The sequence below is a fragment of the Choloepus didactylus genome, chromosome 9, assembly GCF_015220235.1.
Source record: "Choloepus didactylus isolate mChoDid1 chromosome 9, mChoDid1.pri, whole genome shotgun sequence".
Taxonomy (NCBI): domain Eukaryota; kingdom Metazoa; phylum Chordata; class Mammalia; order Pilosa; family Megalonychidae; genus Choloepus; species Choloepus didactylus.
In genome coordinates, this window is record NC_051315.1 from 22,852,551 (window position 1) to 22,869,459 (window position 16,909).

Genomic DNA, 16,909 nt, shown 5'->3' on the forward strand with positions numbered 1-16,909 from the left:
TATTTAATAGAGTTTATCTCTAACAACAAAAGTTATTTCTTAAGTTAGAAACAGCTAAAACTAATCTTACCTCGATTCTTCGGCTACTGCAAGTCATATCAGAGGCAGAAACCTCTATGAAAGAAAAAAAATAATCAGATGTTGAATATAGTTGAAAAGTAAACACATTTTGACAAGCCAGAGTTTGGGGATGGAGTGATCTTTATGCTAAGGTTTTAGGAAAAGTAAAAATTAAGAGTTTTTTCCCTGTGCCATCCACATGGAGGTGGGTGTGGAATGATTATATAAAACTTCAGGCTACTGCCCCTGAGAATACATGAGATCTCTGGATCAGAAAACAGACTATTTATTATTCACAGAGCATCTTCACAACAGTTGCCCACTCTGGAATTCTGTACAGGGTGATGCAATGAGAGCCAGAGGCTTACCTACACATGTAGTGGGATTGCACCACAAGTAGAAACCCAGAAATTGTAAGACTTGGGGCTTTGTAGGGCGACTGGCACTTTGGTCAATCTTCCCCTCCCAAAAAAAGAGAGTGACTTTTTACTATGAAACTTAAGCAAATGCCTGCAGGGGAAAGGAGGTTTTATTACCCTGGAAAGTAGGTGTGCCAGTTTGAATGTATTATGTCCCCCCAAATGCCATTATCTTTGATGTAATCTTCTGTGGGCAGGCCTATCAGTGTTAACTAGATTGTAATTCTTTGAGTGTTTCCATGGAGATGTGCCCCACCCAACTGTGGGTGATGACACTGACTGGATAATTTCCATGGAGGTGTTGGCCCACCCATTCAGTGTGGGTCTGAATTAAATTACTGGAGCACTATATAAGATCAGACAGAAGGAGCAAGCTGCTACAGCCAAGAGGGACACTTTGAAGAATGCACTGGAACTGAGAGAGGAGCTTCAGCTTACAGAGACATTTTGGAGACAGCCTTTGAAAACAGACTTTTGCTCCAGAGAAGCTAAGAGAGGACAGATGCCCCAAGAGCAACTAAGAGTGACATTTTTGAGGAACTGCAGCCTAGAGAGGAACATCCTGGGAGAAAGCCATTTTGAAACCAGCACTTGGAGCACACACCGGTCACATGCCTTCCCAGTTAACAGAGGTTTTCTGGACACCATTGGCCATCCTCCAGTGAAAGTACTCGACTGTTGATGCATTACCTTGGACACATTATGGCCTTAAGACTGTAAGTGTGTAATCAATAAGCCCCCTTTATAAAAGCCAGTCCATTTCTGGTGTTTTGCATTCTGGCAGCATTAGCAAACTAGAACAGTAGGTAAATAGCTCCTGGGGAGGTAAGCCTCTAAAGCTCTCTGGGACAATACACTATCCCTAACTTCTAAGGCATGCTTGCCATTCAGTCCTCTTTTAACTTAGCTTCCTAGTGCTTTTTGCTCAGAAAGTACAGAGTGTGTGGAAATGTGAAAATATTCATGGATAACTGTATTCAAACAGTTGTTTGAACTCAAACATGGGGTAGATAATAAATTCTGCACAGCACATGTGGTGCTGAGAGTGGAAGGAGGATATGGGTTTTACTAGATAGTATAATACCTAGAAGTTCTAACCAAAATGTCAGACTGTAATCCCCCACCCCGAGCCCCACCTACTTCTGCAGCTTAGAGCTGAGGCCAAAAGCTCCAATGTCTCCAGGGCCAAAGCAGGTCACATAAATGGATGACATGGGACAGGTAGGGACAGTGGTGAATTGAGACAAGTGTCCCAAGGCTAGAGGCCTCCACTACTCAGCTCTCACTGTTGTTGTCCATTCCAGATAGATGACCCAGCACTGCAAGACCTTCCAATTGTCAAGAGAAGCCAGAGAGGGGGAGATTTTATGTGAACACCTCCTCTACTTTTTTGTTTGTTTGTTTGTTTGTTTATCCTTTTTTAATGCAATTGTATTGAGACATTTTCACATAACATACAGTCTTTCAAAGTGTACAATTAGTTGTTCATAGTATCATCATATAGTTGTGCATTCATCACCACAATCTTTGGACATTTTTATTACTCCAAAAATTAAAATAAAAAAGAACTTCCAAAATCTACTTTTTAAAAAAATGCTGTGGGGGCCAAACAAAATATGTCTATGGGTCAATTTCAGCCACAGGTTGCTATTTTGAAAACTTGCTTAGAAAGAAACAGAATTCTCTAGTATCTAACACAGCTAGAGAAGCCATTTTCAGGTAAAAGTTGGACACCTAAGAAAAGGATCCCAATAGCAAGGGCACAGGCATTCCCCTTAATCTCTGCTGGCCAAGGCTTCCTCCAACCTTGCCTCAATTTCTGATGCATTCGTTCAATAAATATTTATTGAGTGGCTGTACCGTCCCAGAAGATAGAAATACAGTCATAAAGAAGAAAGACAAAATCCCTGCCCTCAAAGAGGTCACAATCTAGGAGGGAGATTTTCTGTAGAAGTTAATACTAGAAATAAAACTGAAATAATTTATGGTTGGTGCAAATATCTGATGTCATGACAAACACACACAAAGTCCAAGTATTATTATAAATATTTGGACTGACATTATCCAATCTTGGTGAGGATCAATGTGGGGTAGAAAGGCATCTTAACTATTTCTTGTGGTAATATAAAAGGTAAATTTGTTCCAGTCGGTAATTTGGCAATACATGTTAAAAGCCTATTAAAATACATACAAAATTCCACTTAAATATGGAAGATTGAATATATAAGCTTGTCTCCACTCCCCACAAACCTCACTAAAATGACAGTAAAAGAATTTTAAAAGGTGTAAATAAGGACAAAGTAAAACAGAAGATAAAACAACCAATGAGTGCTGTCCACAAAACTTTAGACAGTGAAAATTGCAAGGACAGATTATAACTGATTTAGTTGTCAGCTTTCTCTGGCTCATTGCCTGCAGGGGGGAGCATTTGATCAGAAACGAGAACCCCAGAAAGGAGCAGGCGTTGAAAATACCAGCATCCTCTGATGGTGGGATGCAGGTGAGGCTGAAAACCAGAGGGTGGCCTGTCAGTCTGTAAATGGAGCAGACTCCAGGTTCCCTGCCTGCCCCACCAGTCAGGCACCACTCTTCCCCTCCCCTGGCAGAGGCCTAGGGTTTACTCTCTGGAGACCTTGACACAAAGATACTGAAGAAGCAGGTATAGCTTTGTTCTAGTTTGCTAACGCTGCCAGAATGCAAAACACCAGAAATGGACTGGCTTTTATAAAGGGGGTTTATTTGGTTACACAGTTACAGTCTTAAGGCCATAAAGTGTCCAAGGTAACACATCAGCAACTGGGTACCTTCACTAGAGGATGGCCAATGGTGTCCGGAAAACCTCTGTCAGCTGGGAAGGCATGTAGCTGGCATCTGCTCCAAAGTTCTGGTTTCAAAATGGCTTTCTCCCAGGACATTCCTCTCTAGGCTGCAATTCCTCAAAAACGTCACTCTTAGTTGCACTTGGGGTATTTGTCCTCTCTCAGCTTCTCCAGAGCAAGAGTCTGCTTCAATGGCTTTCTTCAAACTGTCTCTCATCTGCAGCTCCTGTGCATTCTTCAAAGTGTCCCTCTTGGCTGTAGCTCTTCTTCAAAACATCACTCTCAGCTGCACTGAGTTCCCTCTGTCTGTCAGCTCATTTATATGGCTCCACTGATCAAGGCCCAACCTAAATGGGTAGGGCCACGCCACCATGGAAATATCCAATCAGAGTCATCACCCACAGCTGGGTGGGGCACATCTCCAAAGAAACAGTCAAAGAAATCTAATCAAAACTGATAATGTCTGCCCACACAGGATTACATCAAAGATAATGGCGTTTGGGGGACACAATACATTCAAACTGGCACAAGCTTCTTTAGAAATGGGGTGCTGGACTGAAAATAAAAGGGCTAAGTGAAAGTCTGCACCTGAAATATGTAAAGCCCCCTCAGGGCCAAGAACATTGGCTTCCAGCTCTATAGCCTACAGGCAGGATGTTGAACCATCCTTCTTTAGAGAGAGCCAGCCAAGAGAAAGGCCTGGGGACATGGGGGTCCAGGTCTCTCTGCCCACTGGACTCCTTCAAGGCCCATTCAACAAGCCCTACTCAAGCACACAGCAGTTTTGGTTGCTGCCCCCTCAAATACACATAGACAACCAAGGATCAACAGATAATGTGAGAAAAGCCTCTAATAAGAAAACACAAAAAACAAAGCAAACAGAAAAAAGACATCAGAGGAAGCAGAGACAAAGGAAAACTATCATTCAGAGACTCCATGCACCCTTTCTCAGGAAGCTACCAGAAAACGTAACCCACTGAAATGAGGGAGCAGGCCAAGGAAAAGGAAGGCATGCATCTAGTACACGGGGATCCAAAACGGGGGACAGGCAAAGGGAGAGCCCAAACAGATGGCTGGTTGGTAGGTCCAGAGCAAAGCAGAGTGAAACAGCAGGGCAGAGGGTTCCAGGAGCAAAGTCTCCAAAAATGAAAGGAGCCAGCAGAGAACCTGATGTGTAGCTGACTATACCAAGATGAATTTTACCGGTCCACAAGAAAGGAAAGAGATGAATTAGTGACAGATGACACAACATAAACAAATGATGAAATAAGGCAGTTATTAACACCAGGAAAAAATAAAATGTTTAAAAAGAAAGGAAATGTAATCATAGCTCAACACAGAGAGTTCCCATATACCATCTCATTATTAACACCTTCCATTAATACGGTACATTTGTTACAGTTCATGAAGGAACATTTTTTAATTGTGCTATTAACTATAGTCCATTGTTTACAAAAGGGTTCACTGTTTCTGTTGTGCGGTTTTATGTTTTTTTTTTTCATTCTGGTAACATGTATACAACCTAAAATTTCCCCTTTTAACCACATTCACATATATAATTCAGTGCTGTTAATTATGTTCACCATGTTGTGCTGAATACTGATTTTTTTAAACACAAAGATTGAGAAAATGGGGGTAGGTTGGGTATAAGGGAAGTAATAAAGTGTTAAATCCTAGGAGATAAAGTCTAAAATTGAACAATGAAAAAATATCACTAGAAACATACAGAGATATGGAAGTATACTTGAATAAATGGCCTTAAAGTACTATTTTTTAATTTTTACTTTTAATTTTTATTTTAAACTAAATGGATGGATTCACAATGAGATACCACTACCACCACAGTGAGATACCACCACACACCCACCAAATGGCTAAGGTTAAAAACTAAAAAATACTGATAACACCAAATACTTGTGAGGATGTGAAACAACTGGAACATTACACACAACTGGAACTGTACACACACCATACAATCCATCCAAAGTGTACAATCAATGGCTTCTGGTATAATCACATAGTTATGCAATCACCATCACAATCAATATAAGAACATTCTCATTTTTCTGGGAAAAAAAAAATCTCATAGCCTTTATACTCCCTGTTCTAGTTTGCCAATGCTGCCAGAATGCAAAACACCAGAAATGGACTGGCTTTCATAAAAGGGGGTTTATTTGGTTACACAGTTATAGTCTTAAGGCCATAAAGTGTCCAAGGTAACACATCAGCAATCGGGTACCTTCACTAGAGGATGGCCAATGGGGTCTGGAAAACCTCCGTTAGCTGGGAAGGCACGTGGCTGGCATCTGCTACAAAGTTCTGGTTTCAAAATGGCTTTCTCCCAGGATGTTCCTCTCTAGGCTGCAGTTCCTCAAAAATGTCACTCTTAGTTGCACTTGGGATATTTGTCCTCTCTCAGCTTCTCTGGAGCAAGAGTCTGCTTTCAACAGCCATCTTCAAACTGTCTCTCATCTGCAGCTTCTGTGCTTTCTTCAAAGTGTCCCTCTTGGCTGTAGCTCCTCTTCAAAATATAACTCACAGCTGCACTGAGTTTCCTCTGCCCGTCAGCTCATTCATATGGCTCCACTGATCAAGGCCCACCCTGAATGGGTGGGGCCACACCTCCATGGAAATGAGCCCATCAGAGTTATCACCTACAGCTGGGTGGGGGTGCATTTCCATGCAAACAACCTAATCCAAATGTTCCAACTTAATCCCCACTAATATGTCTGCCCCACAAGATTGCATCAAAGAATGTGGCTTTTTCTGGGGAACATAATACATTCAAACCAGCACACCCCCCTACTGTTTATGGTTAGCTTTGGTATAATGCCTTTGTTATAACTGATGAAAGAATCTTACCATGTCACTGTTATTAGTTTGCATTAATTGTATTTTTTCCCATATACCACCCTATTATTATCACTTTGCAATAGGGATGTACATTTGTTCTAGTTCATGTAATAGCTTTTTTTATTTGTACAATTAACCGCAGTCATCATCCACTATAGGTTTTTTGCTATGTTATACCACTACCACCACAGTGAGATACCACCACACACCCAATGGAATGACCAAAGTTAAAAACTTAAAAAGACTGGATAATACCAAATGCTGTGAGGATATGAAACAACTGGAACATTATGCATTGCTGGTAGGAGTGTAAGATGGTACAACAGCTTTGAAAAAAGTCTGGCCATTTATTAAAAACTGAAGATCCACCTACCCTATGACCCAACAATTCTCTTAGGAATTTACCTAAGAGATAAATGAAAACATGTTCACAAAAAGACTCGGTCAAGAATGATTCTAGCAGCTTTACTTATAATAATGAAAAATATAATAGTGAAAAACTGGAAACAGCCCAAATGCCCATCAATAGAAGACTGGATAGATAAACTGTGGTTTAGTCATACAAAGGAATACTATCCAGCTATAAAAAGAAATGAATTATTGATTCATGTAATAAAATGGATGAATCTCGAGAACATCATGCTAAGTGAAAAAAGCCTTACACAGAAGAGTATATGCTGTGAGATTCCATTTGTATGAAATTCTAGAACATGTCAAACTAATCTATGGTGGAAAAAACACAGAATAGTGGACACCTTGCAGAGAGTAGAGGGCCAGGTTAGGATTGACTGGGGAGAGGCATGAAGGAACTTGCTGGGAGTAATGCTAACATCCTGTATCTTAATAAGGGTTGGGTTTCACAGGTGTATGCATTTGTAAAAGCTCAGTGAATGTACATTAATGTACATTTTTTTCAAAAGAAAAAACTGTAAACATGCTGAAGTATTTAGAAAATGTGTACTGATGTCTGCACCTTACTTTGAAATGCAACAAAAATAAGATGGATTAATGGATAGATAGAGGGATGGAGAGATGAACAGATATGATAAAGCAAATACAGCAAAATGTTAAAAGTAGAATCTAGGTGGTGGGTATACAGATGTTCACTAAAATTCTTTTGATTTTGCTATGTGTTTGAAAAATTTCATAATAAAATACTGGTGGCAAAAACTCAGTGGGTGAGGTTAACAGCAGATTAGATACAACTAAAGACTATTAGTGAACTGGAAGACTTGTGAAAATAAAATTACCCAGAATGGAGCATGGAGAGAAAAGGAAATGGAAAATGTGAAATACTGGTTAAAAGATATGAAAGCAAGAACAAGAAGGACTAAAATATAATCTAATCCAGGGGTTCTTAACCAAAGTTGCATATCATTCAGGAAAGATGCAACTGTAAGATACAATTTGTAATTCTATAGCTATATTAAAGCATCTTTTAAAAGGCTGTTTAAATTTTCATTTCCAGTCACCTTCCAGTCTCTCCATCTCACTTACTCCTTCAATGTACTAGATGACCCTAAGTAATCTGTGACTACCCCCACGACATTCCAAATCTCCTTTCCTTGCACTCGCCGCCTACTCCCTCGGTTTCACCTACACTGGCCTTCATTCTTCCCCCAAATACACAAATGGCTTACACCCTTTTCTTCTTCAAGTATTCGTTCATTACCTTCTCTGTGATGCTATCCCTCACCCTATTTAAAATCTCAAAAAGCCCATCCTCCTTCCTCATTTCTTTTCTCCATAGCATTTACCACCATCTGATGTAGTATGTATTTTTCCATTTATCAGTTTATTGTCAGACTCCCTGTGCCGGTTTGAATGTATTGTGTCCCCCAAACGCCATTACCTTTGACGTAATCTTGTGTGGGCAGATGTTATCAGTGTTGATTAGATTGCGATTCTTCGAGTGTTTCTGTGGAGATGCGACCCACCCAACTGTGGGTGATGACTCTGATTGGATAATTTCCATGGAGGTGTTGCTCTGCCCATTCAGGGTGGGTCTGAATTAAATTACTGGAGCACTATATAGGAGCAGAAGGAAAGAGCGAGCTTGCTATAGCCAAGAGGGACACTTTGAAGAAAGCACAGGAGCTGCAGATGAGAGACAGTTTGAAGATGGCCGTTGAAAGCAGACTCTTGCTCTGGAGAAGCTGAGAGAGGACAAATACCCCAAGTGCAACTAAGAGTGACATTTTTGAGGAACTGCAGCCTAGAGAGGAATGTCCTGGGAGAAAGCCATTTTGAAACCAGAACTTTGGAGCAGATGCCAGCCACGTGCCTTCCCAGTAACAGAGGTTTTCCGGACACCATTGGCCATCCTTCAGTGAAGGTACCCAATTGCTGATGTGTTACCTTGGACACTTTATGGCCTTAAGACTGTAACTGTGTAACCAAATAAACCCCCTAACCCATCTCTGGTGTTCTGCATTCTGGCAGCATTAGCAAACTAGAACACTCCCTCTCCCCCCAAAACACAGGAATGTAAATCCCATGAGGACAGGGGACAGGGGCTACTGTCCATCTTGTCCACTACTCTAAGTCCGGCCTTTAGAGCAGTGCCTGACACATAGGAAGCACTCAGTAAATATTTGTTGACTGAAAGAATAACAGAATCACTATGGAATTAAATGTTCAACTCACCTTCAGAGTTTCTTCGCTGCCCTGTCAGAAAGTTAGGAGCATCTTCTCTGATTACAGACTTGGAGATGTTTGGTTCTAAGCAAGGTCTTGGCAACAAAAAACCCAAGCTCACATCACAGAGCAACTTGGAACTTTCTTCTTTCTTCCGGAGGAAAGACTGTGTGGTCGGTGACTTTGTCCTGAGGTCCACCATCTCAATTTCACTTTGAGGAGAAACAGAACGTGCTCCTGTCCATTCTTGATGCCCTGAGATTATCTGACTAAAAAGAGGGGAAGCAGTTTGATTTGCAACTCATTCCCTACGTCTTCTGGATCTCCAGCTCTCAGTTCAGCCTGACATCATCAGAAAGTCTGGAGAGCTATTTCCAGATGGTGCTGCTGAGTGCATGGCACTATTCCAGAGACAAAAAGCCCTCTCCACCTTTCCACTCGCTTCCAAACCTTTTTTGGCCCTCCACGCCCAGTTCCATTGCCTGAATGCATGTGGTTTAGGTCCACTTCAGTTTTCCCAGTCCCCACGCCAAGGCAGAGAAATTGGAATGCCAAGGGAGGCACAGGGGATGCACCTTTTACTGCTCCAAAGGCACCGTCTAGCCTGATGCTTCTCAAACCCTCTAGTGATGGACCCAGTTTCTAAATATTCAAATCCATCCTGGACTGAGAACTTTTGTAAAATATAATAAAAGTGAATCACTATAAGAAATAAAACAAAAAACTAAACCACGCAAAAAATAATAATAAGCCTCAATTTTTTATTAACAGGTCAATGAATATAAAATTACTTTGTCAAATTGGTATATAATGTTCTAAGTGGCTAGTGACCCTCAAGTTCTGTACTAGCCGCATCATGGACTGGTAACAGAAGCACCAGAGAACCATTCTGAGCAGCAATGCTCTAGAGTGGGTATCAGCAAACTACAGCCCATGAGCCAAATCCAGCCTCCAGCTTATTTTTTTTTAAGTTTCATTGGCACACAGCCCTGTTCATTTGTTTACATACATTGTCTGTGGCTGCCTTTGTGTTACAATGGCAGCATTGAATCATTGTAACAGACACCCTATGGCACACAAAACCTGAAATATATATTGTCTGGCTCCTGCTCTGGACCATCATTTGGGGCCAAATTACTAAAAATATAGGTTGCCATACAAATATCCTCACTTCATACTTCATACTTACATTCCAATCTAACATTTCAAAGAATATTCCTTACTTGTTTTCTTTGAAATCTTCTTGACTCATTTCTTGGGGCTGACCAACATCTCTTGGAAAAGTAACAATAATCTCAGCACCTATAGAAACACATGACAGTAGGAGAAGAAAGAAGAAAGCAATGAATTCCAGTGATAATAGGGGGAAAGTATTTTATTTTTGATTATTTCGCTAATCTGTTCTTAATCAATTATTAAAGAATGGACATTAACTAGGGACTAAGGTTCAGTCATCTTTATGTCTTTCCCATCCAGCATGCGATAGGTCTAAACAAATGTTTGTTTAAAGAGCCAAAAACAAAACAAAACCAAAAAACCCGCATGTAAAATAAACTTCTGCAGTGTTACCTCCTAATGAATAAAAACAAGGCCTCATTCTGCAAAGAAGGACTGATGACATCTACCTCACAGGACTACTGTGAGGTTTGAATGAGCTAATTTATGTAGGCCCGTGGGAACTTGCTCATATTTGTAATTTTGGTCATCTCCTGTCTGATTTCCTATAATAATTCCAAGTATCACCCTTAAGACAGAAAATTCCAACCTGCATAATCCATCCTTGCTAACCATGTAGCACATTAAACAAATTTCTTTAATAACCTAAAGTGAACCACTCAAAAACTGCCTGGACTTCAAGATTTGTTCATACATTCATTTTTTTTTTCTCCATTCAACAAACTTTTATTAAGTCTATGCCAAGCCTATTGCTTTGTGTCCAAGATATAGAAATAAACAAGATGCAGCTGTGGCAAAATGTACTTGACCTAAGCATTATGATACAAGTATGTAAACAGTGTTGAGAGCAGTGAGGAGGAACGATGTTCTCCTCTATGTGTTTGTCAGGGCCATTCATTCCATCTGTATATCCTTGGGGGAGCAGGTGTTTTAATAAGTGCCACTGATTGAGTGTTAGGGAAGTATAGCAGAGAAGGTAAGGATGGGGCTGAGAATCAGACAGACCTGGGGCTACATTCCTCCTCTGGAACTCCCTGGGTGGCCTTGAGAGAGTTACTCAATAGCAGCTATCACTGTCCTTACCATCTCCATTATTAACTTTTTATTACTTTTTTAGGACTTTGGATATTTTGCCACATATATAGAAATCACCACAGTGAAAGCGTTTTATTGTTCTATTTTTATGTCTGTGTCATTTATGAGAGTAGTGCATTAAAAACAGCAGTGAACATTTCCAAGAGGAAGATTTTCGTTTACAGTCAGGCAACTGATAATGATATTTACTGTCTTTGTCATCCAATATTACATTTCATAGTACCATGAGAATATATCTAGCTTTGGTGCTCTTGATGTTTCTCAAATAAGACAACTTGACTGTAAGTTTTCTAATATTATACAATAGCAAGGAATGCATCTAAAATGAAATTTCTTTGGAATGGTCAATTCTTTAAATTTTAATTTTTTTTACTTTTCAAGGATCCCATCACTATACTATTTACATAATATGAAATGAGAGGCTTGGAATTACATAGCTGGAAGGAATTTAGAGGTTGTCGGATCCAAGCCCTTCATTTTGGAGATGAAGAGACCACCACTCATGAGTTTGCATGACATGTTCAAGGTCACTGCTGTGCTTGAAAGGGAAATGGATGTCTTTCGTAACATTTTTGTAGTCAGCCTTGAGTGTAAAAACATGGCTGACGTGTTAGAGTTAGAAAAGCAGACAGCATATATTCCTAATAACTAACTGTCAGTGAAAGTGTGTTTTAGTACAGCTGAGGTGCCTTCAGTGCTTTGCTGTGGAAGCTAAAAATGGAGTAGGGTGGATTCACAAGAACACAGATTTCAGAATGACTGTACTTTCGTAATTCTTGAGGATTAATACGCACAGAATGTTTAATAATCCCAGAGAGTCTGTTAGGTGTGGATGTGGAAAAATTGGAAGGCTCATACATTGCTGATGGAAATGTAAACTGGCACAGGTGCCACAGAAAATGGTTTGGTGGTTTCTCAAAAAGGTAAACATAAAATTTTCATAAGACCCAGTAGTTCTAGATATATCCCAAAAGAATTGAAAACAGGTACTCAAACAAATCCTGGTACACGAGTGTTCCTAGCAGCACTATTCACAATAGCCAATAGATGGAAACAACCCAGATGTCCACCAATGGATGAATGGATAAACAAATTACAGTATATTCATGCAATGAAATATTCAGCTATAAAAGGGAATGAGGTACTGAGGTACTGATACATGCTATAACATGGATGAACCTCGAAAAAAATTAAACTAAGTGAAAGAAGCCAAACGCAAGGGTCACATGTTATATTATTCCATTTATATGAACTATCCAGAATAAGCAAATCCAAAGAGGCAGAAAGCAGATTGGTCATCACCAGAGGCTAGGGACAAGGAGATAGGGACTGACTGCTTAATGGGTAAGGAGTTTCCTTTTGGGGTGATGCACATGTTTTGGAACTAGGTAGAGGTGATAGGTACACAATATTGGGAATGTACTAATTGTACACCTTAAAATGGTTAATTTTATGTTATGTGATTTTCACCACAACAAATAAAATAAATTATGAGCTTTATGAGACTATTGGGGGAAAATTCTGTTAACTGAGTTCATTTTTCAAATTAAGGAACAAAGTTGCAATACACAAGTCTAAAAAAATAACTGCCTTTTTATAAATTACTAAAAGCTAATGGCTGCCATCCTAATTGTTGCTCCTAAATGTGAAAAAAAAGATTACAGAATGTACTGACTCTGAAATCTGATGGGAACATACAAATGTTCTCTTTGTTCTGTCCCCTGAAATTTGTCAGTGGCTGTGGGAGCTATAGATAAAGCCTCTTAACCACCCAGAGGCCAGGAGACATGATGCAGCTTCACGTGTAAAAATAAAACACTTGCTCCTATCTGATGTCATTTTCCACATAAGAAAGTGCAAATAACCCCACCTGAAAATGTTACAGTAGAGAGAAAACAACAGGCAACATTTAAACATGGCCAGATACACTTTGTTCACAGAAGTAAAAATGGCATTCATAAAAAGTTGGAAAATAATAATTAATCTGTTGTTAATGTAAAAATCATTATTAAAATGAAAATTTAAAATCCAGCCCATCCTAACTCATTCATCAAAGAACTATTTTCTCCAGAATAGTCTACTTTCCTGTGTTTTCCTCCTTGTTCTGTTTAAACAGGTGGGCATATCTCTCTGGGTTGTGGGCAACAAGGTCAAGATATTTTGATACTCTTTCCCACATCAAATTCCTAAATTGTGAATCTCATCTTTCCAACATAGAATTTTTTAAAACTACATTATCCAGCCTGCTTTGCCACTGAAGTCCAGGCTGTTCAGACAGACTTAAGAGACTGATTCATGTAAGTTACATGAAAAGAAGACTGAACACAAGCACCTTTCTGTTGGTGCAGCAGAGGGAGGGGGTTCTAAGTTGACAGTGGGGTCAGCTTCCTGTTTGTGCAGAGGCAGTATGATTTGTGGGTCAGTAGTGGCCAGTTTTGAGATGTTATGGAAATTCTTCCTGAAAATCCAATCTAGAGTCTGTCCCCACCACCACCACCCCTGGCCCAGGTTCTTTATTGATCTGGAAATTTTCTAGTATCTCTTTTAAAGATTGCTTCTTTTTAAACCCAAAGAGAGTAGATTCTGTTATCTGTAACTAGGATCCTGATGGATATACACTGATATTAAAGAACATTTTTAAGAACAATAATTTCAGGAAATAGGCTCTTCTTCACTCTTGTAAAGAGTAATTTTACATGCTCAATTTCCAATCTACACAGTCTGTTATATTCTGGGAAAATAGCTGATGGAGGAACTCAGGAAGATTTTTGCACTAAAGAGAAAGATGACGAATTTGGAGGGGATGAGGTCCTATACATTGTATTTTACCCATTCTCTTCTGCACAAGCACATAATAAAGCAAATGCATTCTGCAGAAATACCAAAGTTCCCCATAAATAATGTTTATGATCCAAACATTATAGGGTTTACATGTTTTAGTTGGTGCTGCTCCCTTTTTAATAGAAAATATGATGGACAGATATAAATTAAATGATTAAATGTGGATATCCAAAACACAAAATAAATAGTTACATGGTATATGCATAAGGTCTTCACAGGGTATGAAAGCATTTTTATCATTAATAACTCAGGGTATGTTAGAAACAACATGTAAATAGGATTTAAGAGATTTATTGGTATTCAATGTACAATGCACAACTAATGCTCAGAAAATTTTTATTTCAGACTTTGTGGTTGAAAAGTGTAACTAGCTATGCTGGTTTGGATGTATTATGTCCCCCAAAATGCCATGTTCTTTAATGCAATCTTGTGGGGGCAGACGTGTTAGTGTTGATTAGCTTGGAATCTTTGGATTATGTTGTTTCCATGGAGATGTGACTCACCCAACTGTGGGTGATACCTTTGATTAGATTATTTTCATGGAGGTGTGGCCCCGCCCATTCAGTGTGGGACTTGATTAGTTTACCCAAGCCCTTTAAGAGCTCAGACAGAAGGAGCTCAGGGCTGCAGATTAGAGAGACATTTTGAAGACGGCCATTGAAAGCTGACGCCATTTTGAAATGCAACCTGGGAGCAAGCAGATGCCAGCCACGTGCCTTCCCAGCTAACAGAGGTTTTCCGAATACCAATGGCCTTTCTCCGGTGAAGGTACCCTATTGTTGATGCCTTACCTTGGACACTTTATGGCCTTAAGACTGTAACTTTGTAACCAAATAAACCACCTTTATAAAAGCCAATCCATTTCTGGTGTTTTGCATAACGGCAGTATTAGCAAACCAGAACACTAGCTTAGCCAGCTTAACCAGTTTAACACTAGCTTAACCAGCTAAGTTAGTTGGTCAGTTAGCTAATTACTTAGATAGGCCTCCATCAACTGTGAGGAGAAAATTCATCAGAAAGATCACTGTTTCTTTCAAATTTGTAAAACAATTTATTAAAAGTGCAAAGAGCTTAGTGGAGATGTTACATAAATTTATAAATGTTATGGCTCATATATTAAAACCTAAAATATTACAAATCAATTTAAAAAGAATTACTAGTCATCCCCATATTAAGCAGAATAAGCTAAATACTTAATCTCTCAGAAGGTGCTCCGTACACAGGCTTTTGAGAATTTGGCTTTGAAGTCTGTAAATGTCAAAAGCAGACCACAAAGACTATTCAGAAGGGGACCAGGATTTGCTCATTTAATTACCTCCTTTCAGGGCTAATGGTGTTAATATTTTTAAATATTACTAAATTATTCTCTGTGCTCAGCCTAGGGAGAGGAGATTCCAAGAGTTTGCGAAAGGCAGCAGGCTCCCCAGGAGAGGGCAGCAATTGCACAAAAGGCTGGAGGAGAGAGCCAGGAAGAGAACACTGCAGCACTTGCTCAAGGAGGTTCAAAGAGAAAAACAAGGGCATCCAAGAGGGCAGCTTCCCTGGAGTGTTAGAAATGGAAGTTAGAAAATTGCCAGAGAGAAATTGGAGAAGTTCAAATAAACATTAAACTTAAGAAGTTTACAGGCGAATAGATGGACAAATGTGATAGCTGTGGTGACTATGTTCTGAGGTGACACTCTGCAAATATCTTGTGGTCTGTTAAATGCAAGGGCACTTGTGCGTATGACAGGATTACATATTTGAAATGGGTGTTGTTCTGGAAAATTCCAGATTTAGCTCCTTAGATTTAAAGACTGAGACTAGAGATTCTAGTGCCTTGTATTCTGCCCCCAAATCCTCTCAGCAGAGGAGCTCAGGAACAACAGCTGGTAGAGAAATTCTGGGTCCCAAAAGGGAACAAAGCTCTGAAGCTGAGGAAGATTCTGAGAGGAAAGTATGGGGGAACTGTGTTGTCAGACAAAAGGGAAATTGCTGGCTAAGCTGGAGTGCAGTGATTCGAATAAAGAGCTAGAAGAGTGATGCCCATTTTGGCAGGAACAAGGAGAGAAAAGTTGCCAAAATTCAGTGATTCAGATATGGGCCAAGGGATAAGATTATAAGTGTTTTTCTTTTCTTCTGTATTTTTATGTGTTTCCAAAGTTCTGCACTGATCACTTCTGAAATTAGGGAAAAATCTAAATAATCAATGTTATCCTTGTAAACACGTCAAGTTTAGGAGCTCAATACCTTCTGTCCCGGGTTGCCAGTCTTGTACATCGCCACTCTGATCTCCTTCTTCACTAACCAATATGGAATTATTGCAGACACCATCTTGGTCAAGCTCCTGAAATGTCACAAAATAAAAACTCAATGTACTAGTTTATTGGCAGAATGAATGCTGATTTTTCTAGGCTAACACAGCATTCACACAGTGGATTCCTTTTGAATTGGATAAAAAGCTTAAATAATGGGAAAGTATCTGCTCCCTGGAGCACCAGGCTTGTAGGATCAAAAATGAAGATCAAAGCTAAAATTACACAGGCACATAGAAATTCAATATTTTATACTTTATCATGTCAGGGGCCAGGCTGCCAAGCTGCCACAATTCCCATCTGGTGGATAACTGGAAAGAATCCTTTCGCCATAATCACAGTGAATAACCCCAGAGGAACATGATCTTTTCCACATTGCCTGCCTACGGCATCATTTATTTACAAATGGTGGGAGTGGAAAACCCTGCACCTGTGGAAGCTACAGCTGTGACTCTAGACTGAGAGCAGGCAGCAAAGCTGATTCAAGTTTTCACTCGGACAGTTTTCTCATCTATTCATGGTGCTCAACCTCTCAAAATTTTGTCCTTAGTGGTGTTTAAAAATGTCAAATGTTTTAAAGTCATGTGTGGTTATACCACGAACACATTACATAGTTCAATTCATTTGCTTTGCTTTTGATTTTTAGGGATTACTTTTTAAACATTTAACTTTGTTTATTAATTATATAAAATTTTACATGGTTCCCAAACAAGGT

General features: G+C 39.6%; 1 protein-coding gene across 5 annotated transcripts in view; it reads right to left on the bottom strand.

Moving 5' to 3' along the window:
- MAP3K19 (mitogen-activated protein kinase kinase kinase 19) overlaps positions 1-16,909 on the bottom strand; it is a 74,210-nt gene that overhangs the window by 14,630 nt on the left and 42,671 nt on the right. For all 5 annotated transcript variants that reach the window (XM_037850329.1, XM_037850328.1, XM_037850330.1 and 2 more), the window contains 4 exons: positions 16,130-16,226; positions 10,012-10,090; positions 8,798-9,057; positions 71-114 (listed from right to left, as the gene is read on the bottom strand). In XM_037850329.1, coding sequence (XP_037706257.1) covers positions 71-114; positions 8,798-9,057; positions 10,012-10,090; positions 16,130-16,226 — 480 coding nt within the window. The remainder of the gene's footprint in view (positions 1-70; positions 115-8,797; positions 9,058-10,011; positions 10,091-16,129; positions 16,227-16,909) is intronic.